At 36.6% G+C, this 23849-nt stretch overlaps 1 protein-coding gene and 1 non-coding gene across 5 annotated transcripts; both read left to right on the forward strand.

Annotated features, from left to right (window-relative positions):
• The first annotated feature begins 13449 nt into the window (after positions 1-13449).
• Znf770 (zinc finger protein 770) lies at positions 13450-22875 on the forward strand. 4 transcript variants are annotated; one of them, XM_048792947.1, is made up of 3 exons: positions 13527-13601; positions 15179-15329; positions 18231-22875. In XM_048792947.1, the coding sequence occupies exon 3, from the start codon at positions 18285-18287 to the stop codon at positions 20388-20390; it is 2106 nt and encodes a 701-aa protein (XP_048648904.1). In that variant the 5' UTR covers positions 13527-13601; positions 15179-15329; positions 18231-18284; the 3' UTR covers positions 20391-22875. The 4 variants fall into 4 exon arrangements, with proteins under 4 accessions (XP_015336335.1, XP_048648905.1, XP_048648904.1 ...); XM_015480849.2 differs by lacking the exon at positions 15179-15329 and having other exon boundaries at positions 13450-13601; XM_048792948.1 differs by lacking the exon at positions 15179-15329 and having other exon boundaries at positions 13511-13629.
• Trnag-gcc lies at positions 14895-14967 on the forward strand. The gene has a single exon. It is a non-coding gene; the product is annotated as a tRNA-Gly (tRNA).
• Positions 22876-23849: the final 974 nt, after the last annotated feature.

Genomic DNA, 23849 nt, shown 5'->3' on the forward strand with positions numbered 1-23849 from the left:
TTTTTAAAAATATTAACCATGCCCTAAGAATGGATCAGCCAAATCTTTCTTCATTTCCCCTATTATATGCAACGTTCATGCCATTCAATTCACAATGTGGAAGACACCAAACTAAACAATATTCACTGACAAATGCGCCCAAACTTTGTCAAAGAACCAAATAATTAGCTAAAATTTCAAACATAGTTTAGTTACAGTTGTTTTGTGGATTTTTTTGTTGTTCTTGTTTGTTTTCGTTTTATTTTGGTTTTGCCATGTATACTTTTTCTATTGTTTCTTCCCATTTCTGTGATTTGTGCTTCTGAGCAGAAGCAAAAATTTCCATCCTAAAGTTGGATGACATCTGGCTGGAACCATAGGACGTGTGTAGAGACAGAAACCAGAGCAACTGGCAATCTGGGAGCTGAGCCTGTCTTCACCAATTTTGGATATTTGGTCACCTTATCTGACATTAAACTCACATTTTTCAGTCTCTTAGAAGGCAGCTTTTATTGTGTAACTTAAAAAGAATTTTTTATGTTGTTTAATGATCTGAATTAATTTTAAACAAGGATTTATGAAATGTGAGCTGCTGTCAGGAAAATGTGGATCAATTGCTGCTTCCCTAGAGAAATTAGTAATACTTTTAATATTAGATACCAGTAAAGACTCTATATTTCTTTCAGAATTTAGAATAAATCAAAATATGGTTTTGGTATGTATGAAAACTAAATTGCACGTGACCTGAGTAATAAAAAAAAAGTGTTCTAATTGGACCATTAGAACATTGCTTATAGAAAGCAGATATTCATTTTTGTGTCCTTAGGAAAAGGACACAAAATTAATTTTAGGATATCATATCACTTATGATTAACACTGACTGCATCTGATGATCACCCAAAATCATGGTGCTTAAACAAGATAGTACTTAATTCCCTTGTAAAATTCCAGATGTAGGCAATTCTAAACTGGCTAGCTCCATGATATCAAAGGATTAGGATCCTTTTCTGCTGCATACTGCTGGGATTCCTGTTGTTAGGGTTAGGATCTAAGAATGACCCTTAAAAAGTACATGTTAAGCAATGCAAGAATGTTCAGAGGTAAAATGACTAGATTATAAGAGCTGTAACTTCACCAGTGGACTAATCCATTTGATGAATTAATAATTTGAAAGAACCACTGGTGGTAACTGTGGCAGGTGAGGTATGCCTGGAGGAAGTAGATCACTGGGAGCATGGCCTTGGACTATATCTGTCCCTGGCCCCTTCCTTTCTCTCTCCCTTTATTTCCTTCCCAACTGCATAAGCTGAGAACTTTTCCCTTGCTACTCTCTTCTGCCATGATGTTTTATCTTACTTCAGGCCCAGAGCAATGAAGTTGGCCAACCATGGACTGAGACCTTTGAACCCTTGAGCCCAAAGTAAACTTTTTTCCTTTAAGTTGATTCTGTCAGGCACCTTGGCCACAGCAATGAAAAGCTGACTACCACACATATCAATATATACACTATCTAACCATCTGGAAGGAGAAAGTTAGGAGGAATTGTATTTCTCCTTACTTTAAGGATATATACAGATTTCACATACCACTAGCCCTGATAGACCATTAAACAGAATATAATCACATGGTTGTATTTACCTATATTAAAGGCTGATCAATACAGTCTTTCTACCAGGAAACTATTTGTCCAGCTTAAAATTGGAAAGTCTTTTATGTAGAAAGGTGGCAAAAGCAGACATTTGGGGAAATGCATAGTTTCTCTCATAATAGATTAAAGAATTATCAACCCTGTTTGATAAACTTTTTGGGTAAATCTCTGTAGATCCTGCCCAGCTTGTTAAGTGTCTAATTTTTTTCCCTTTAATCTGGAGTCAACGGGAATTCAAAGATTACTTATCAGCCTGTCTAGTTTACTATATTACCTTTCCCCTATAGAACAGGGCCTTCTATGCCAGGACAGTTTGTGTATGGTTGAAATTAGAATCAATCAAACTCTAAACATGAAGTTAGAAAACTGGGTGGGTTTAGTTAGAAAAAGGGAAATGAATCCTGAAGAGGCTATCAATAAATGTATTACCACAGTGTCTAAGAGGCAATTCTTCATTGACATATTAAAATCAGAATTCTTGACTTCTCCCCTGAGCTATACCTTCAAATGGAATACCATTCAGTCAGTTGTTTAAGCCAAAAACCTTGGTGTAATATTTGAGATTTTTTTTCCTCACTCCTCACATTCAGTGCAACGACCTGCAGGCAGGATTCACTTGTGTCTGAGGAAGAGGAAGGAAGCCAGTGGCTCAAGAATGGTGAGACAGGAAAAGGTGGTACCAAATGCAAGGAGCTCAGAGTGTGGCAGGGGTCAGATTTTGTGCAGCCTTGTAAACCAGTTACATAATTGGTAGGGCTCAGTGAAAAATGAAAACTCAGGGCCTCTTGTTGAAAAACTATTAAGAATTTCAAGACTGTAACAGAGCATTAAATCAACTTTGAGGTTCTTCTAAGTGTGAGGACTGGTACAATTGGAAGGAAGACAACCCTGCATCCAATATACATCTATACCTTTTTGTAAGCTCTGTCTCTATCATGGTTAATTTTGTGTGTTAACTTGACTGGGCCGTGAGGTGCCCAGAAGTTTGGGTAAACATTATGTGGGATGTGTCTGTGAGAATGTTTCTGAATGAAATTAACATCTTAACAGGTAGATAAACTGAGTAAAGCAGATTTCCCTTCCTAATGTAGGCAGGCCCTATCTAATCAGTTAATGGTCTGAATAAAACAAAAAGCCTGATCTTTTTGATAATAAGAGGAAACTCCTTCTGCCTGACTTTTTGAGTGTGGAAATTAGTCTTTTCTTATTATCACATTCAGACTGGAACAACAGCTCTTTTTGGGTATTGAACCTGTGACTTTCAGAATAAAATTTATGCCTTCAGTTCTGCCAGTTTGCAGGCCTTTAGACTCAGACTAGAATTATACAAGCAGCTTTCCTGGTTCTTTAGCTCACCAACAATAAATTTTGGAACTTCTCAGCCTCTATACTTGCATGAATCAATTCCTCATATAAATCTTTCTCCACCCCCCCACATACACCACACACACACACACACACACACACACACACCCTCTTACCTTATTGGTTCTATTTCTATTTCTCAGAGCAACACTGATGAGTACAACCTCCAGAATATTTCTGAAATTGGTATGCTTCTCCCATCTCCATGACAACATCTCTGGATCTGTGGTTCAGAACTAAAGAGTAATGGCCTCTTATCAAGTGTATCTGCTTTCACCTTTGTTTCTCTTTCAACAGCTTACAATCTGAGAAGCAGAACCACAAAGGATGAAGGTAGAAGATAGACACACACACATATATAAAAATATGTGTAACAAGTACATATAAATCACACATTTTATACACAAAAAATTTGTCTACATCACATATTTCATATATAATATATTTAAATATATAAACATGTATATATTATATAAAATATATTTTATATTAAATGTTTATATAAATGTTTGAATATTTACATAACTATATAAATAATTATATAAATATATAAGTATACAAATTAACGTCTATATGAATTTATTATAGGGGTTTGACCTTATACAACTTAGGAGCTGATTAACAGCACATGTCTGGAGTCAGAGCCTGGGGCTGGCACTTATACAAGCACCATCTGAATCTGTAAGAATAAACCAGAATCTATGAGGATGAACGGAAAACTCAGCCAGTCTCACACTACCTGTAATCCTCCAACACTGTTGAGGGTATGTCCCACAGGATCAGTTGATGTCTTCGGCTAAGTCGATGCAATACAAATCCTCCATATCCCTTCAATTAACTCCAATATGGCAGCAGTAGAGTTCATTTAAAAATATAGATCAGATCATTTTTCCTTCCAAGCCTTCCAAGGGCTTCCCATTGCATCTCAAATAATTATTTACTGTGGTTTACAAGGCTGCACAAAATCTGACCTCTGTCATGCTCTGAGCTCCTTGCATTTAGTACCACTTTTTCCTGTCTCACCATTCTTGAGCCACTGGCCTCCTTCCTCTTCCTCAGACACAAGTGAATCCTACCTGCAGGTCCTTGCACTTGCTGTAACATCTGCATGCAACACTCTTCCCACTGACAGATCTTCACATCACTGGCTCTTTCTCTGTATTCAAGTTTCAGCTCAAATGTTATCTCCTCAGTGACTTTCCTCCCTGACCACTTAATTTAAAGAAGTCCCTAAACACCCCAGTATTCTCTCAAATCACCGTCTTCGTGGTCCCTATTACCATAAGAAATTATCTTGTTCAAGAGAGTGGAGGAATAGCTCAGAGATAGAGTACTTGCCTAGCATGAGCAAGGCCCTGGCTTCAATCCCCAGCACTGCTATAAAAACAGAAAAAGAAATTATATTTTTATTTATTTTGCTTATTTTCTCTTTCCTATCTCCATCCCTATCAAATTACAGGATTCATGAAAACAAGGACTTTCACTTTGTCTGTCTTGTACATGATAAATGTTCCATAAATGTTTTTCAAGGTAATAAATAAGAATATTTGAATTTTCATTAGTGTTTTAGTGCTGCCATAACAAAGTACTACAAAATAGGTGGTTCAATATATATATTATTTTTTTATGTTTTAGAAGCTAAAATTCCAAATGAGGTGGAGCAGGGCTGTGCTTCCTCTGAAGGTTCCAAGGAAGAGTCCTTCCTTGACTCTTTGGCTTCTGGTGGTCCAGGAATTCCTGGGCTTTTGATTGCATAACTCCAATCTCTGTCTCGGTCTTCATAATGCCTTCTCTGTACATTTCTGTGTGTCTATTCTTGTTCTTATGAGGACGTGTTTCATTGGATTTATTGTTCACTGTAAGCCCAAGATGATTTCATATTGAAATCCTTGTTACATATACAAAGATTCCTGAGGTTAGGACTTAAATGTATCTTTTTTTGGAGGGGTGGGGGAAGGCACAATTCAACTCTTTACTGGACTGATTAAAAGTTCTTAACGTGACAGCTGCTTTTACTGAGACAAGGTCCCTTACAGATTAGACTATGAATTTGAGATTGCCTACTATGACCCTTACTGAATACCACATTCCATAAGAAACCTACTGTGTAGACATTTTAGGTAACACAGAAAAAGAATTTTGTATCACCCTAAAATATTAGAGGTGTTGCAGTTGGGATGAAGAAAATAATTGTTTCTCTGATTCAGAATCAGGAATTTTTTTGATCTTTAAGCTACCAATGCATCTCTTGGGGTACTGTGGGTAACTAAATGCCTAACTATTTGGCAGTGTGGTAAACTGTCTGGATTTGTAAGTCAGGTTTTTGACAATGTTATAATTGGAAGGAGAAATGACCTTTGCATTTGTGTGAAATTTTAAGAGGCTTTAGCAACAAACCATTCCACATTGCTGTTGAGAAGCCACTTGAAAAAAATCATGCTTGTTGGATCAAGTTGGTATGGGAGAAACTTAAAGCAAGAAATTATAGAAGTTCATAACTTCCTATGAAAACCTGAGAAATTCTCTCCACTCCTTGTTCTTAAAAAAGTTATTCAAGGGGAGGAAAAACTTAGAGGACTATTTAGAGTTAGAGGTGAAGGAACCTCTAAGTGCAGAGTTGGCAGTGCAGGAGATAAAATTCAGCTACCTGGGGCTGGGGATATAGCTCAGTTGGTAGAGTGCTTGCCTCACATCACAAGGTCCTGGGTTCAATCCCCAGCACCATACACACACACACACACATACACACACACACACACACACAAATCAGCTACCCAAGTTTAAATATCTACCTACCAAAACCCCTTGACCATGACTAAAAGAGCCCTGGGAACTTTAAGAAAAGCCATTACTTCTAAACTGTGACTACCTAATTAGGAAGCTAGGCCTTAAATAGGAAAACAGTAACATCTCACATAATTGCTCCTGGAATCTAGCGGACACTAGAAACATTTTGAAACTTTGGAATTTATATACACAACAAATTTGGTAACCTAGAAAAATAGACAAGTTCCTAGACATATATACCTTACCAAGATTGAATCATGAAGAAATAGAAATTATATATAGACACACATGAATATATACAAGAGTCCAAAATGATTCAACATATGCAAATCAATAAATGTGATACACCACATCAAAAAAATAAAGGACAAAAACCACATGATCGTCTAAATAGATGCAGAAAAGTATATGCTAAAATTTAACTTCCCTTTATGATAAAAATGCTGAACAAATTAGGTGTAGAAGAAACACCATAATATAATTAAGGCTGTTACATAACAAGCCCACAGCCAACATCTTACTGAGTGAGCAAAAGTTGAAATTTTTCCCTTTAAGTTCTGGAAAAAGACCCCCAAAAAGACCAAAAAAAAAAAAAAAAAAAAAGACAAGGATAACCACTTTCACTATTTTTTTCATTACTTTAATTCAGCATATTACTGGAAGTCTGAGCCAAAGCAATAGGCAAAAGAAATAAAGGAAATTCAAATAGTTAAAGGAAGGCAGGAGTCAAATTGCCACTGTTTGCTGATGACAGGATACAAAAGACTCCACACATACATACACACACACACACACACAAAAAAAAAAAACAAATTAGAACTAGTAAACAAATTCGGTAAAGTTGCAGGATATAAAATTAACATACAAATATCAGTAGCACTTCTATATGCCAATAGTAAATTATCTGAAAAAGAAATCAGGGAAACAATCCCATTTACAATAGGTAGAAAATAAACTGAAATAAATTTTCCAAAGATATGAAATAGTTCTACAATAAAAACTATAAATTAGGACTGGGGATATAGCTCAGTTGGTAGAGTGCTTCTCTTGAATGCACAAGGCTCTGGGTTCAATCCCCAGCACCACAAAAAAAAAAAAAAAAACAAACTATAAAATAAGCAGGGCGCAGTGGAGCATGCCTGTAATCCCAGAAGCTCTGGAGGCTGAGACAGGAAGATTGTGAGTTCAAAGCCAGCCTCAGCAAAAGTGAGGCACTAAGCAACTCAGTAAGACCCTGTCTTTAAATAAAATACAAAATAGGGCTGAGGCTGTGGCTCAGTGGTTGAGTGCCCCTGAGTTCAAGCCCTGGTACCCCCCCACACAAAAAATTAAAATATATTAATACAAGAAATCAAAGGTGACATCAAAAAATGGAAAGGCATAATCATGAATTAGAAGAATCAATATTGTTAAAAGTGTTCATACCACCCAAAGAGATTAACAGATTTAATGTAATATTCATCGAAATATTTAAAACATTTTTCACAGAATTCAAAAAAATCCTAAAATTTCTATAGAACCCCCCAAAAGCAAATAGCCAAGGTTATCTTAAGCAAAAAGAACAAAGCAGCAGGCAGTATTTCAAAATATACTACAAAGCTGCCCTAATAAAAACTACATAACTAATCAATGAGACAGATAGAATTTAGAAGTAAACTTACCCATCTACAAACAACTGATTAGCTGCATTAAGAACATGCATTGGGGAAAGGCCAGTCTCTTCACAAAGTGGTCCTAGGAAAATTAGAAATCCCACATAGCAGAATGGAACTAGATCATTCTCATCATATTAAAAAAAAAAAGTCAATTCAAATGGATTAAAGACTTAAATATAAGACCTGAAAATATGAAACTATAAGAAGAAAATATAGGAGAACCATTTCAAAACATTGGAAGGAGAAGGATTTGGTGTGGGGGTGGGGGTATAAGATTTGAAAAACACAGAAAACAAAAACAAAGAGTAGACAAATAGGATTTCATCAAGCTAAAAAAACTTCTGCACAGAAAAGGAATAATCAACAGAATGAAAAGATAGTGTATATAATAAAAGAAATATTTGTTAAAAAATACTACTACTACTAATGTGCAAAAGATCTGAAGAAACATTTCTCAAAAGAAAATATACAAATGTCAGATATGTGGGAAAAAATTACCCAACATCATCAGGGAAATGCAAAGCAAAATCTCCTTACTTCAGTTAGAAAGTCAAAAGCTAAGTGCAGGTAAAGATGTGGGAAAAAGGATACATTTACACATTGTTCATGGGGATGCAAATTAGTATGTGGAAAGCAGTATATGGAAGCTCCTCCAAAAATAAAAAATAGAGCTACCACAGGATCCAGTGATCCCAGTACTGGGTGTATATCCAAAGAAAATGAAATCCACATGTCAAAGAGAAATGTACTCCCTTGTGCACTGCAATACTATTCACAATAGCCAAGAGATGGAAACAACCTAATGTTCATCAACTGAGGATGGATAAAGAAAATCTGGCATATAAATGCACAAAGAAATTTTATTCAGCCATAAAAATAATGAAATGCTACCATTTACAACAACATGGATGGAACTAGAGGTTGTTCTGTTAAACCAAGTCAGATGCAGAAAGACAAGTACCATGTTATCTCACTCCTAGGTGGAATATAAAAAAAATTGACTTCATCAAAGCTGAGATTACAGCGGTACTAGAGGCTGCAGAAAGTAGGGGAAGGTAAAACTGGAGAAAGGCTGGTCAATGGGTGTTAAATAACAGGTAGTGTTAGGTAGGAGTTCAGGGTCACCAAGATGGCAGAGTCAGGGTATAAGAAGGATACCCCTAGATAACAAGACAGAGAGTCTTATCTACTTTTATAAGTCCCATTACCATGACAATTCCCATCACTGAGGACTTATCACCATGACAACTCCTGCCACAGGTAAGGTATTTTAAAATGACCAATAGGGGAATTGGACATTATTCTAATCAGGTATCATAAAGTAAGCATTGGGGGCAAATGGAGTATGGTGTTCAATCAGGTCCATATAGGGAAGAGAACATCTCACAGCTCAGCATATAAGAGTCAATAAATCACTGTCCTTTGCCTGCTAAATAGTGCACGTCTTGATCAATTCTTTGTTAGGAACACCAAGGACCTGGACCCCAACTAGACACCCTGATAATAACAGTAGGAGAAATAATTTCTGGTGCCACTGTACAGAAGGTTGACTACAGAAAATGATAATGGGTTGCATGTTTCAAAACAATGAGAAGAATTTTGTATGTTTTCACTCCCAAGAAATGACTACTGCTTGAGAGGATAAATACACTTACTTTGATTTGAACATTATACAATACCCAAACATGGGAACATCACATGGTACCCCCAAATATGTACAATTTTAAGTGTCAACTAAATAATAAATAAGTAAAAAATAATAAAATAACCAAACCCACAGTCCTACTTGTTGGTGGCATCTGAGAAGGAAAATGACATGTTCTGGCTCTTGTGAAGACAGATGCTTTTTGATAGACTGTATCTATTACTGAAACCTTGGTTTTTGCCCTGATGCCAATTCATGCCAATGTAAAAATGAGGACACAGTTTTGAGAAAAAAGAAAAAGAAGTTTTATTGCTTTGCTAGCAAAGGAGAAACACAGGGGACTCCTGTCCCAGAGGCTGTGATTGTCCCCAGCAGGAAAAACAGATGGCTTTTAAAGAAGCTATTCAAAGGCTACATTCCAGGTATGCCCTGACCAAGGATCCCAGCTGGCCCTGCTAGTGTGTCAAAATTCACTTGTTGATTTGAGAGATAGTCACTTCCTAGATCTTTTCTTCCTGTGAATATAATCTTGTTCCCCACCCCCTAGGTTAGGAAGGGGGAGAAGAAGAAGAGGAAAAGAAAAGTATGTCCCTTTTAAAATAAGCAGGAAAGATTATATACACCCTGAATTTAAAGCAGTCAAAGGGCTATTTGATGAAAGGTCAAGAGGTTGGCTCTGATTCTAAGGGTAAACAAAAGGGTCAAACCCCTATGTTGGGGATCCTGCCTTCTTTTTAGTAAACTTCGGAAACTGAGGGTTACGGAATTTGAACTAGGGACACTTGGGAAGTGGGATGGGGGAAGGGTGGGACAATCCAAACACCTTACTAGACCCAGAAATTTAATTATCAGCAAAGGAGCTTTAGAAATTTCCAGGAAGTATTTAGGAAACTGGGACTAGCCTGTAAGTGGAGTTGGTCCAATTGGCCTAAATAAACTACAGCCAAACTGATCTTCATCTTTTGATCTCAATTAATTCTCTACTCACACCCCCCCCACACTTTTCTACCTCATCCCAATGCCGTAAGACCCTCAGAAGTTGTAGCAAAATGTGCAAGAGGCTGCAAATATTTTTCTTGAGGAAGTATATATAAAAATCTTCTTATATGGAAAGCTCTCTTTGTTGGAAAAATTCTTTGACAATCGCTTGGGGGTAGAAGCTGACATTTGAGGGGTGCAGATTTGGGTAGATATCTGCAGGAGGCAAACAGATGATAGTATTGGTTGCTCCACAGAAGGATGAGGGAGAGAAAAAAGGAAAGATTAGAGAGGTAGGATGGAACCTCCCTGCCAGGCCTGTTACTTGAGGGCAGAAGACAGCTTTCACAGCATGTAAACTCAATTTCAAAAATTCTGCCTACATAGTATTAAAAATGCTATAAAAGATGCTAAAGGTATAGGTTGCTTTCAAGTACAATTATCTTTCATAACATATAGAAAAAGAAAATAGAAGAAAACCTTTGTATAGAAGGCCTTTTGTGGCTTCTTACACAAAGTCTGTTAAGTAGTATTTGTGTCAAATTGTTGGTTGAATGAATCTCTTCCTGCCATTTCCCTCTCCCCTGACCTGCATTTCATACTCCAGCAATTCCAAACTACTCATAGTTTCCTATTTGTAGTGCTCTCTTTCACTGTCTTCTGTTTTTAGAATAGTCTCTTCCTTTCCCCAACTATCTCCCCAAGGCACACACTATTGTCTACTAAACAAGTTCCTACTCAGTATAGTCCTACCTCCTACCATCTCTCATAGGTAGGGGAGGATCTCTCATTTCCAGCAGGTTTCAAATAAAAAAAATCACAGAACTTCTTAGTAAGGCCATTTCTGACCAAATTCTAAAATGCCAACAATCCATACTGCAAAATTTTTATAGCTCATTTCTGTGCATTACTTTTTCTCTTCAATTCTTATCAATGTTAAACATATTATCTATTTCACTCATCTAATTTGTGCACTTCCTTAGTAGAATATAAGATCTACTAATACAGAGACTTTGGACTTTGTATTTTGTCTGTTACTCTATCCCTAGTGCTTAGAATAGAATTTGGAACACAGGACATGCTTAATAAAATATATTTAGGATGGATGGAAGGAAGGATGAATGAAGCCTAAGGTCAGGAGCCATCTTCACTAGAAGCCCTCAGGAAGATTTAGATGTTATTTCACCCAAACCACTCTGTACATACGATCTCTTGTACTCGTTTGTCTGTATGCTGTTCTTTCCTGTGAGCTGAACACCACTTTAAGGTCAAAAGCCTTATTGCCTCATCTTTATATACCTAGAAGCAAATCTTTCATGTTCAGTATATGTCACTGAAGAAGTGAATAAGTCTCTTGTTTGACAGATGAGGAAACTGAGCCTCAGGACGGTTAAATAACTTATAAGAACTGAACTAGTACGTAACAGACATAAGTTACTAATCAAAACATCTGTCATATCATTTTATTTTTCCTTGTCACACTCCCTTGTTTTTCATCCTATTTCTCTGCCTCTCATGTTCAGTCCTGACCCCACATTTTCTATTTATCTGTATTCTATCCACCCCAAGTGCAAATTCAAATATCACCTATTCAATAAAATCTTCCTTGATGTCTCTTATTTACATTAGTTCTTCCTTTTATATATATATATAGGAGGCTTCCAAATTAGCTCTAAGAATAAATGGGAAAGGATATCATATGGGATATGTGGCCTTGGAGAATAACTTATCTAAGTTCTAACTGCTATCCACACTCTATACTCAGGCTTTTGGTGCAAAGGCCTATTTGTTTGCAGGGAATGAATAAAGAACTAATCCTACCCTCCTTTGGTCTACAATTTCAAGTAGTATTCTCTCAGGGCCTGGTTATCTTTCCTAAGGATTTATATGGCTGGTGGAGTGTTCAATTGTTTGTTTGCACGATTTGACTGAGTTGAGTTCTCCAGGAGAAAGTGCAGAATGGAGTAAGCCTCCAGGGGTTGTATGAACTAACAGCATCCCTACCCCCGGATTGGCATCTGAAACACCTGAACAGTCCTTCCTTTTCCTTCAGCTTACATGTTTTTGTTGGAGGAAGTGACTATTGGAAAAAGCAATTTCTGGGCCGGGGCTGTAGCTCAGTGGCAGAGTGCTTGCCTAGCTTGCGTGAGGCACTTGGTTTGATCCTCAGCACCACATAAAAATAAACAAATAAAATAAAGGCATTCTTGTCCATTTACATATACAAAAAAAAATTAAAAGGGCTGGGGTTGTGGCTCAGTGGTAGAGTACTTGCTCAGCACATGTGAGGCACTGAGCTCAATTCTCAGCACCACATCTAAGTAAATAAATAAAATAAAATAAAGTCCCATCAACAAGTAAAAAAAAAATTAAAATTAAAAAAAAAGCAATTTCACAAATCTGATTCCTTCAAGGTTCTTATGTCAGAAGCAAAGGCTTATTTACTATTGGTCATTTTCTTATGTACTATATCCAAAGTACAGATTTGCTTTTCATTAGCTTAATTATCTCCCCATCCCAAGAGGAAAGTATATTAACATTAGAAACTAACTTTTTTGTTGTTGTTGTTATCAATGGTCGTTGGAAAGTATGCGTCCAGCTGGAAAAGTTTGCTTGACATTTAATCTCACTTCCTTGTCTCAAGATGAGAGGATTATAGTTAGAACCTGTAAAAACTGACAATAAATTCTTCTGTAATGCCTTTGTACTCAAAATCTTTAGTCAACATCTTAGCATCTTATTTAGCTATAATGTGCCACCTTAGTCTGTTAACTGTGCAACAATATTTGGCCCTTATGTCCACATAAAATGGATATTGTTGAAATATCTGTAATTTGGGAAACAGTAGTGAACTTCAAAAAATTGTTCTAATCAACATAAAACAATAAATAATAGTTCTTTGAGGACCTATTACACACCAGTAATTATCCTGAGCAGTTTACACGCATTTTATCTAATTATCGGGGCCTCTAAGAGACTTAGGGTTTTGTATATTACAGACGTCTAAAATATATCAAATGAATGAGGCATAGCGAGGCCAACAAGGTCCGCAGCTAGCAGGCCATTGGTAGAGCCACGGTGAAGTTATGTCTGAGCACAACGCTCACGTACAGAGAGCGCTGGGGACAGACCGGGCACACACACACACACACAAAAACCCTAATACACGGTTTGTTTATCAGTCCTCTGCATTACAGAGGGCTAATCCAGGGAGCTGACGACTCTCGTTTCCAGGCCTTGAGCCTTCTAGCCTGATTACAAGGTTTCCCTCCCTAGTTGTGATTTCATAACAAGATGGAAAACGCACCCTCCCATTTGCAGGCGACAAACGCTGGGATTGGGAGCGCACTTCTGGAATCCGGGTTTCCAGAACCGGCGGGCGGCCCAGGGATGGGAGGAACCTGTTTCCAGCCGGACCGCATCTTGGGGCGCGCCTGCGTGCCGCGCCTGCGCGCTCAGTCAGACGCCGCGCAGACCCTGCGGACGTGCGCTTGCTGCCCTCGCGCCTTGAGGTGCGCGGCTGCTGGGCCCTTGCCGGCTCCAGGTGCGTGAGGAGGACTTCGGGAACCCGGGTGCGAGGTGTAGTAAATCCCAGGGAGGGTCAGGCCCGCCTAAATGCCACCAAGGTGCCCGGGGACCCAGAGCAGGGTGCCACGACCACAGCACCCCTCAGCTTCATTTCCCACTTCCCTGCCTATTGAGTTTGTTTCTCTGGGAGCGGGAATCTCTTAGGAGGAAGGTAAGGAGGGGAGGCATCCCCCCAAACCCCCCTCTGTGGGTAGAGTCGCAGACGGTTTTATTTATTTATTTTCTTTTTCCTGACTACCCTCAGAGGAGTTTTCATCCTTGCCCTTCCTTTCCAGGTGTATAGTTTCTTGGCTCGAGTCACCCCTAGGTGCTCATTGGTTGTGGGCGTTTAGGCTGAGAACTAGTCTTCAGGGTTCTTTGTTTAGTGTAGTCCCACTGGGAGGGAAAGGTGAGGGTTCCAGGCCCAGAGAGTGGTGAGGGAGGGAGTAGTGGAGCGAAACTAGGGAGGAAGAAGCAAAGGCCACCAGAGATTATTCCCCTACTGAAAGTTGTCTATATTTCTCTTAAGTCTCTTTTCCCTTAGGTCGCTATGTTTCTCATTCATTTACTTTTGTGATATCCTAACGTCTTTTTAATATGTTAATTCAGCCTGAAATCTTGAGGCAGCATTGGATTTTATTTAGGTCACTTTTTATAATCATCCAACGTGATATGTTTTGTTCTTGTCAGGGTAGTTTTTGGGTTAAACCATTGATCAGATTTACGGTTTAGTTTTGTTCTCCTTTAACATAAAAATTACAATCCTAGCTTGTTGTTTTTTTTTTTAATGTTAAAGACCAAAAAAAAAAAAAATTCAGCAGAGAGAACAGAAAATCAATAGAAATGGGATTTAGAACTCCATGGGCATCCTTGTATAAGTACATGGGGGATTGCATTTGGAGTGTGGAAATCCCTGACCTTTTACTTATAAATAGAGAATGAGATCACCACTTGTCACCAATGGCTCTAACAACATAGGGCTCCAGTAAGTGCTTTCCCACATGATTGGGAGGCAAATGACAATAGTATCCAATTTTAGTGTTTAGTGCTAGTGATGGGTTATCTACCATAGACCCGTTTTGATACAGGAGCTGTAGGTAGTCAATCCCTGTTATAGTCAGAAATGTTTGTCTTCTAGTTCTAGTTTGGGTTTTGTCATTGTTATTTTTGAGTTTTTCTGTATGTTCCACAAAAAGTTATTAAATGGAAGGAGAAGCAGTCAAAGAGAATTTAGAAGCCCAGCTCCAGACCAAAATACTAAGGCCTAGCTGGGGATATAGCTCAGTTGGTAGGGTGTTTGCCTGCCATGCACAAGGCCCTAGGTTCAATCCCTGGCACCACCAACCAAAAAAAAAGAATCCTAAAAATTCTAATTGACCTTAGACAATTGTTAGGCTTTGCCTCATGGCTTCATGGGGTAAAACCGCCCTCCCATACCAGACTTATTGCCTGGACAGTACAAAAGTTGCAGTTGCCTGGAAGAAGTTGCAGTCACAAACTTGCCTTTCCCCTCCTGTTAGCCGTGTTCTTACCATAACTTCTTTCCTGGTTCAGGTGCCTCCATTTGGAGGTCTTCCTTTTGAATGCTGTGGCTGAATCACTTTTCTCCATTTTTGCCTCCAGTCCTTTCACTCCTTTCTCCATGTTTGACTCCAGTCCATTCACTCCTAACCCTCCAACCTCCTGGCCCACCAATCCATAAGAGGTAGGAGCCTTTTGTTAGGAGCTCCTCTGTGACAAGAATATTCCCTGCTATGCATTATATCCACTTAACCTTCACATAGTGTCCTTCTGTTTGAGGGACTACTGAAGAACTTGTGATGTGTTTTTACTATTGATATGAGTAAAGGCTTGATTATTAATTTCATTTTGTGTCATTTCCCTGATGAACCATCTTAACGACTCAATATGAATTAAATTCACTGGATTTATGTCTTTTAATGCTTGCGACTCTTACTATCAGCATCTTGAAAGTTGTTCACCTGTAATTCTCTAGCTCAGTGTAGCGACAGTTCATACTCATAGCACCAATTGATTGTTGGGCTGTGTGGTATATTTTATAAATTAATATAGCAGCTTATGGTCAGGTGATTTTATTTTGCATATAATTGTGGGGCATTTTCCATTTGGTCTCTAATTGGATGGGTTTTTTTTTAAAGACAATTTTTTTTTTATACTTTTAATTTTATTTATTTTTATGTGGTGCTAAAGATCAAACCCAGTGCCTCACACATGTGAGGCAGGCACTTTTCCACTGAGCCACAACCCCATCCCCAATTGGATGATTTTTTTTTAATAAATATTTTGGAGTAATATGGGACAAGTGGAAAAAACTGGACACTGATGCTTTCCATAGTAATTTTATCTTATCCCATGGGCCCCTACCTTTATCATTCTAATAGATTACTTGGCCACTTTGAAGAAAGTGATTGATTTATTGGAGATTATTGGTGGTTTCTTTGTATAGTGTTGTGCAAAGAAGTATGTTAGAAAGGGCTTTCACAGACTTCTTTTTTTTTTTTTTAAGAGAGAGAATTTCAATATTTATTTTTCAGTTTTCGGCGGACACAACATCTTTGTATGTGGTGCTGAGGATCGAACCCCGGGCCGCACGCATGCCAGGCGAGCGCACTACGGCTTGAGCCACATCCCCAGCCCCTTTCACAGACTTCTTCACCTTTTCCTGTAGACGTTTCACAAAACAGTGTTTATCATTGCTATATGATGTGTTCTGGTACTTTCTACTCTTAAACAAGATGCTGATCATGATCCAATAAGTTGACTTAAGTCGAATAGTGACCTGCAGTTTGAAAAACACTGTGATAAAGCATCCAGTAGAAAGCATTTATTCTTATTTTATTTTCCCTATTTCTAAATTCACATGGCTAAAGAAAATAACCATGGGTATATTTGATTTTGTGTTTAAGGTATCTTCTAAGAGAAAACAGTAAATAGCATCTATGTTTGCCATTTGCCAAATCAGTTGACAAAAGAACACTGAGTTTCTGGTAGAGCGATCAACTTTTTAGAAGATACGTAAGACTAAGAGAGGTGGCATAGTTGTGTTCTTTTGTTGGTGTTGGTGGTGGTGATTTTTTGTTTGTTTGTTTCTTTCTTTTTGGTAAATCTCTGGCTTTTTTAAAACTATGATTGAACCAGGGACACTTAACCACTGAGCCACACCACAGCCCTTTTTTATATAGACACATGGTCTCACTGAATTGCTTAGTGCCTCACTGAGTTGCTGAGGCTGGTTTTGGACTCACTATCCTCCTGCCTCAGCCTCCAGAGCCACTGGGATTATAGGTGTGTGCCACTGTGCTTGGCTCTGACTCCCTATGTCAGGGCAGTATTGTAGTAGTAGCAGTAGAAGAAAATTAGCTTCTTTTTTTTTTAATATTTATTTTTTAGTTGTAGTTGGACACAATACCTCTATTTTATTTATTTATTTTTATGTGGTGCTAAGGATGGAACTCAGGGCCTTGCACGTGCTAGGCAAGTGCTCTACCACTGAGCTGCAACCTCAGCCCCGAAAATTGGCTTTTCAAAAAGATAGTGTGTACAATGATTGTGCAAGTGCCTGTAAACTTTTATATGTCTTGCATGAAAGGAATTTTTTATGTTATGAGGTCAGGATAACCTTTTTATTATGTTGCCTGACAAGTGAACCATCTTTAACATTCAATTAATGACTTATTCATAAATATATATGAATGCAATTTGTTGGCATCATTTTTCTGTACTTTTTTGGGGGGAAGTCCATAACAAAGTGGAAAGGAGAAATAAAAAGAACTGTAAATCTCTTAGTTAGAAACCCTAAAATGTAATTAAAGAGATAAGAATAAAATTTTAAAATTTGATTAGCATTAAGATAAATAATACCTCATTTTATAAGGTATTATAAGGTAACTAATACCTTATAATATATTGCTTCAAGTTTTCCAACACATTCACATGCATTATCTCTGTTGATTTGCACAGTAACATAGTGTGATAGCCATTCTATGAGACATTTCCCTGTTTCACAGATAAGGAATCTTTACTTACTTCTCACCACCAAGATCATGTAGTAAAAAATTCAGGATTAGAACCCAGGTCTTCCAGAATTTTCTCCTAGTTGTCCATGTTGTCTTTGTTAATCTAAAGAAGTAATTAAAAATGGAGTTAGTGTGCCTAAGAAATGTAACTTTGATAAGTTACAGTCCATTTTTAGAGCATGTCTACAATATGTGCTCTAATTGAATGCAAATACATCATATTCTAGTATTGTGTTTTAATTTTCATACACTACCTTTCTAGCCCATTTTTTGAAAAATGACAAAGCAAAAAAAGCAATAAAGCAATGAAATGTTGATTAAATCTACTTAATAATTTAAATAAAAGTTATATGTGGTTAGATATTTCTTCTAATATGCAACATACCTTCATGTGTGAAAATACTATTAAGATTTTGAAGAATTTATCTAAAATGGTTAATTTACTTTTTAACACAAGAAGAATCCAAATTCTCCTTTACCTTTAATATCTACAGCCAAAGGAAATAACATAATTTATTTTCATATGAATATAAAGAATTTTATTTTAATACTTTTTTTTTAATTTTTAGACATTTGAAGTTTAAGAACACTATGGAGCTCATCAGAGTGTGTTACTGAAAAATATGGATGAAAACAATTTTAAAATGCTAAAGATTCAGGAGTGTGTAGAAGCCAACAAAGTGCCTAGAAACAGGCCATATATTTGCAATATTTGCTTCAAGCAGTTTGAAACACCATCAAAACTGGCTAGACATTATCTCATTCATACTGGTCAAAAACCATTTGAATGTGATGTTTGTCATAAAACATTTAGACAACTAGTTCATCTGGAGAGGCATCAGCTAACTCATAATCTGCCTTTTAAATGTAGTATTTGTCAACGCCACTTTAAAAATCTGAAGACGTTTGTGAAGCACCAGCAACTTCACAATGAAACCTATCAGAATGATGTTAAGCAGGTCAGAAGATTGCTGGAGGCCAAGCAAGAAAATCCAGTATACGGAGTGTATAACACTTTTACCAGCGAGGAGAGATGGGCATTACACTCATGCTCTAAGCCTGATCCCACGTACAGTACAACGAAGAGAAGAAAGAGTATTCATGCATGTACAATCTGTGGCAAGATGTTTCCGTCACAATCAAAACTTGATAGGCATGCACTTATTCATACTGGTCAGAAGCCTTTTAAATGTGTCCTGTGCAGTAAATCTTTCCGACAGTCAACTCATTTAAAAATCCACCAACTCACACATTCAGAAGAAAGACCTTTTCAATGTTGTTTTTGTCAAAAAGGATTTAAGATTCAAAGCAAACTTCTGAAGCATAAACAAATCCATACTAGGAATAAGACTTTTCAGACTCTTTCATTAAAGGTGAAGAGTCCAGAATCATGCCCCCTGCCTAATAAATTAAATACAAAGCAAGATGGTTTTGAAAATGGCGATATGGGTGAATCTGAGAATAATCCACTTGATGTTCACTCTATTTATATTGTCCCTTTTCAGTGTTCAGAGTGTGAAGAATGTTTTGAATCAGAGCAGATTCTCAATGGACACAAGTGTTTTCCTGCCAGAGGTGGCAAAATTCCAAGGAGGCTCAAAAGAAGCTACAACTATAAAACCATTGTTAAAAAAATCTTGGCCAAGCTTAGACGTGCTGGGGGTAAAAAATTAGATAACTTTCGAACAGAGAAAAAGGTATTTAAAAACAGTTTTTTGAAAAATAATGATATAATTTCTGGTGAGCAGAACTCTGAACAAGCCCAGAGAACATTTGTGGGTTCTCTTGGCAAACATGGAACATTTAAAACAGTTGGTAATAAAAAGAAGAAAATATTGACTTTGCCATTTTCTTGGCAAAAGCAATTCCAGAGCCAAAATATGGGGAAAAATTTAAAAGATGTCCTTATGACAGAAAGCATATTAACTATGGATAGTTCAGTGAATAATAAAGACTTGTCCATCTATGGTTCATCAGGTGAGGAACTCTTTAATAACTGTGAAGTGCTTCAGTGTGGTTTTTCAGTTCCAAGTGAAAATATACATAATGGACATAAGATGTTTCCTTGTGATAAATGTGAGAAAGTTTTTCCTTCTGTATCCAAACTACAAAGACACTATTTAATTCATACTGGACAGAGGCCTTTTGCCTGTAGTGATTGTGGGAAATCTTTTAGACAGTCAGCTCACTTAAAAAGACATAAAGAAACACATATTGAAAAGGGTGCATATAGTTCTCTTTACCAGCTAGATTTTGAAAATATGAACAAATTTCTTAGTCAACAAGGTGATAATGTTAGCTGTAATGCTTCTGAACAATGTCAGTCTCTTGGCTTTCAAAAATATGAGGTTTCAGAGTCAGGTCAGATATCTGAAAAAGAAGGTAAGACAGAATCAGAGGATTTCATTCTTGGTACCCATTGTAGGAACAGACAACCCTATCTCTCTAATGCACTTTTGGAATCAGAGCAAAGCCACCATTGTTATAGTTATTCAGGACAGCCTGAGAGAAATGATGGCCTCCTTTACCCATGCAGTGTTTGTTGTAAAAGTTTCCGATCTCCATCTAAACTGGAAAGACATTATCTAATTCATGCAGGGCAGAAACCATTTGAATGCTCAGTTTGTGGCAAAACATTCAGACAGGCTCCTCACTGGAAGAGACATCAACTTACTCACTTTAAAGAACGACCACAAGAGAAAATAGCTGTCTTAGATTCAGTTATGTAACTGAAAACCATCAACATGCTTGTCTCTGGTGATCTTTTAAAACATTTTTATCTAAAGCCCTGCATATTGAATGATTGCATAGGCAGTTGCTTGTCCTATGTGGTAAGGAGACAAGATAAATAGAACATTAATACAATGTTTTAGGAACAGCCAAATTAATTTTTAAAAGGAAGAACATGGTTTAATGTCATAAAATAAACATTTATTTTAATATTATAAGCATACTTTGGCTGTATTGGAAGTTATAAGTCCCTGTTACACAAGCAACCTTTTTTTTTTTCCCCTTTTGTTTGTGGTGCTGGGTATTGAACCCAGGGCCTTGTGCATGCAATGCAAGCACTCTACAAGTGAGCTATATCCGCAGCCCCACAACCTTGTTTTTGAAAGGAGTTATTCCTTGAGACATGCTGTCTCCTTTTATATATATATATATATATATGTGTGTGTGTGTGTGTGTACACACACAAACACATACACACTCAAAAGACTGAAAGGCAAAAATGGCCTTTTATCTGGAGCAAATAGTGCCCCTGTATTTTATGTTACATGAAAGCAAAATTTTGTCCACCTGTAGCTCAAATTTCATTGGAAAACATTTTTTTTTCTTATAAGTTTTAAAAACAGAGATAATGTGAAAGTGGATGGGGAAATTTACAGCATTATTTTCAAAGTCTTTTCAAAGTTAATAGATTAGGATTGTGTGATTGTTTAATATCCTTTTCCTTAGGGATGAGGATTTGGTTTTTTTGTCCTGTTATTGTCTTTCCCCAAAAAAACTTAAAAATATGAGAGGCTAGGCTATATCCACATTTATCATAATTCACCAGGAATATTTTCCAAGTGCCATATTTTTTTTAATATGTACACAGTTTTATCTTTTTAGAAGAATAAATGCATTTCATCTATTTGCTTGTTAATAGTTAACAGCAGTAATTCACAAAATTCTCATCTAGAAAAATGTATTTCAATAAGATTTTTACATTTATTTTAGCAAAACTTTTAATGCCTCTTTAATTGAGTGGCTCTGTGATTTAACTGAATCTGTTCTAGGTTTGATCAAATGGCATTGAATATATGTAGTTTTAGTTTTTATTCCTTTATAATTTTGCAAGAAATACTAAGGAATGTTACTTTGATCCTTATTAAGTTGTATTTTGATTAGTAAGGTAATCATTCCTGTATAGGAATAACATAGTTGGTTATACATTTTCTAAACAGAATTATGATTTGGGTAATATTTCATTTAGTCGTAAACTATGAGAAAGTTTTAATCACAAATTGTCCTTCACATGTGCCATTGTTTATAAAAATCTTTAGGAATGACATTTTCTAGTAACAAAAGAAATGATTGTGTTTCTAAGGTGAAAGGAACAAGTGAGTATTTATCTTAGCATACAAATATAGTGAAAAACCCTCTTTGAAATGAACAGTTGTAAGTTTTGCATTATATTCTAAGAACTGTCTTGTGGTGGTGGGCGCGGGTGGGAAGGGGAAGGGGTTTGGTTTGCTTGCTTTTACCACAAGGGAATTTTAAGTAACTTTTGAGTTTAATTTACAGAGATGAAATAGGACAACATAATACCCAGTGATGTACAAATGTGCCTGTTTTTAAGGAGAGGCATTCTGCTAAAGCAAAGGAGAATCACAAGAGTACTTTCTCATGTTTCCTTGAGAAATGTTTCTCCAGTGCAAGCAAGATATGGTTTACAGAATTTGCTTTACACAAAACTCTTCAATAACATACCTATTACATAAAATCAAGGAATAATTAGTTTATAATTTCCAAGAATAAAAGTTCAAGAGTTATTTCCATAATATGTCTGAAATTATGGATTTTTGGCTTAGGCTATTTATGTAATTTTATTTGATGGAGATGTCTTCTTTCCCAACCTAAATAGGGAGAGTTCTGAGTGTTGTGCTTGTATGACTGTATGAGACTTTATTTGCCTAAGTGATGCAACTATACTTTTTTTTTTGACCCATGCCTTTTTAAGCTGTTTCATATTGAAAGTTGGAAAATTGTAAAAATTTTGTCAAAGATATACTGTAGTGCTATTTGAAGTACCTGTAACAAAATACTTATTTACCTTTATTATCAGTACAAGCTTATTATGGAAACTTTATAGGAATGAAAATAAAGTCATGTCTGTGTTAAGAAGACTAAACAGTTGCTAAATGATGGTTTGCTGCATGCTAGAACTATTAGTGTTGTTGAATCAATTACTTTGGTTTTCTGGGAGGGGGGAGGTGGCTATAAATATCTTCTAAAGAGAACTAGAATTTTAGTTTAGGTGATTCCAGGTTGTAGCATGTTTGTTTACTGGAGGAATTTGATTAGCTAGATTAGAATTATTGTTTCTTGTTTTGTACTGCAATAAGGTCTATAATTTTAAGATAAAAATGTATGTATTCATGGGAGGTAGATGGTGGTTAAAATCTTGAAAAACCTCAGAATATTTTAAAAATAAAGTTTCAAGTTACACAATTTGTACTTTTTTTTTTTTAAACTCACGTTATAGAAACAAGGCACTCATTGTTAAAAATTATTGTTGACCCACTCCAATCTAACCTATTCTGAACTTATATGGAATTTTATCATATTAACACTATATTCCTTGGAGAGATCCTTATTACCTACAAAAGACTCAGTTAAATCCATTGCATGTCCTATGGTATTCTATCCATTTACCTGTTCTTGTCTTTGGCTTTCTCCCAGTTTGTACTAATGAAATAACAGAAATAGTTTCTCCCATGTTATGATGAGACTACTAATAGTAGTAGTTGTTTTTGCCTCTGGTCTACCAAGTATTAATTTAGACAGAAACTCACACTCTGTTCAAAGAAGAAACTTAGGTTTTATTCTTTTTTTCTTTCATTCCACAAATATGGGAGAAAACAAGTGCTTAAAACTCACTTACAGAAAACAAATTTCAACATACATGTTACATAAAACAACCAGTTAGAATTACAGATATTTATAGAAAGTAGCAATGGTCTTTGAAGTCTGAGTATTACAAAAATCCTTTGTTAGGAATAACATTTGCAGAGACTGTTTTGTGATGCAGAATGGTATCTGCTTTTTAGAAGCTTCAGAGAAGGAAAGAACAGTTAATCCCTATCTTGCCATTTCTCTTGCCAATTAAAAGAGTAGAATTTCAGGGGTAAATGCTAGAATTCTATTAGCACTAAGAAAAAATGAGCACATAATGGTAAAGAAATGACAGTGGTATTAAGTGGAATATAAATATTTTGTATCTACATAGGCAGGTGTCTACTGATCCTTTGAAGTTTGAGTAAATACTACCTCTAGGAGCCTTTCTGATTTACCCAGGCACTCTATTCCTTGTGCTTCCATTACTATTTGTCATAATTCTTTTATTGGCTTTTCATTACTGTAACAAAATATGTGATATATTTGGCTTTAACAAAGGGAAATTTTATTTTGGCACAATTTCAAAG

The sequence above is a fragment of the Marmota marmota genome, unplaced genomic scaffold (genome assembly GCF_001458135.2).
Source record: "Marmota marmota marmota unplaced genomic scaffold, marMar, whole genome shotgun sequence".
Classification (NCBI taxonomy): Eukaryota; Metazoa; Chordata; class Mammalia; order Rodentia; family Sciuridae; genus Marmota; species Marmota marmota.

Bases quoted from the DNA above. Each gene is read 5' to 3' on its own strand.
- Znf770 (XM_015480849.2), top strand. From the start codon at position 18,285: ATGGATGAAAACAATTTTAAAATGCTAAAGATTCAGGAGTGTGTAGAA.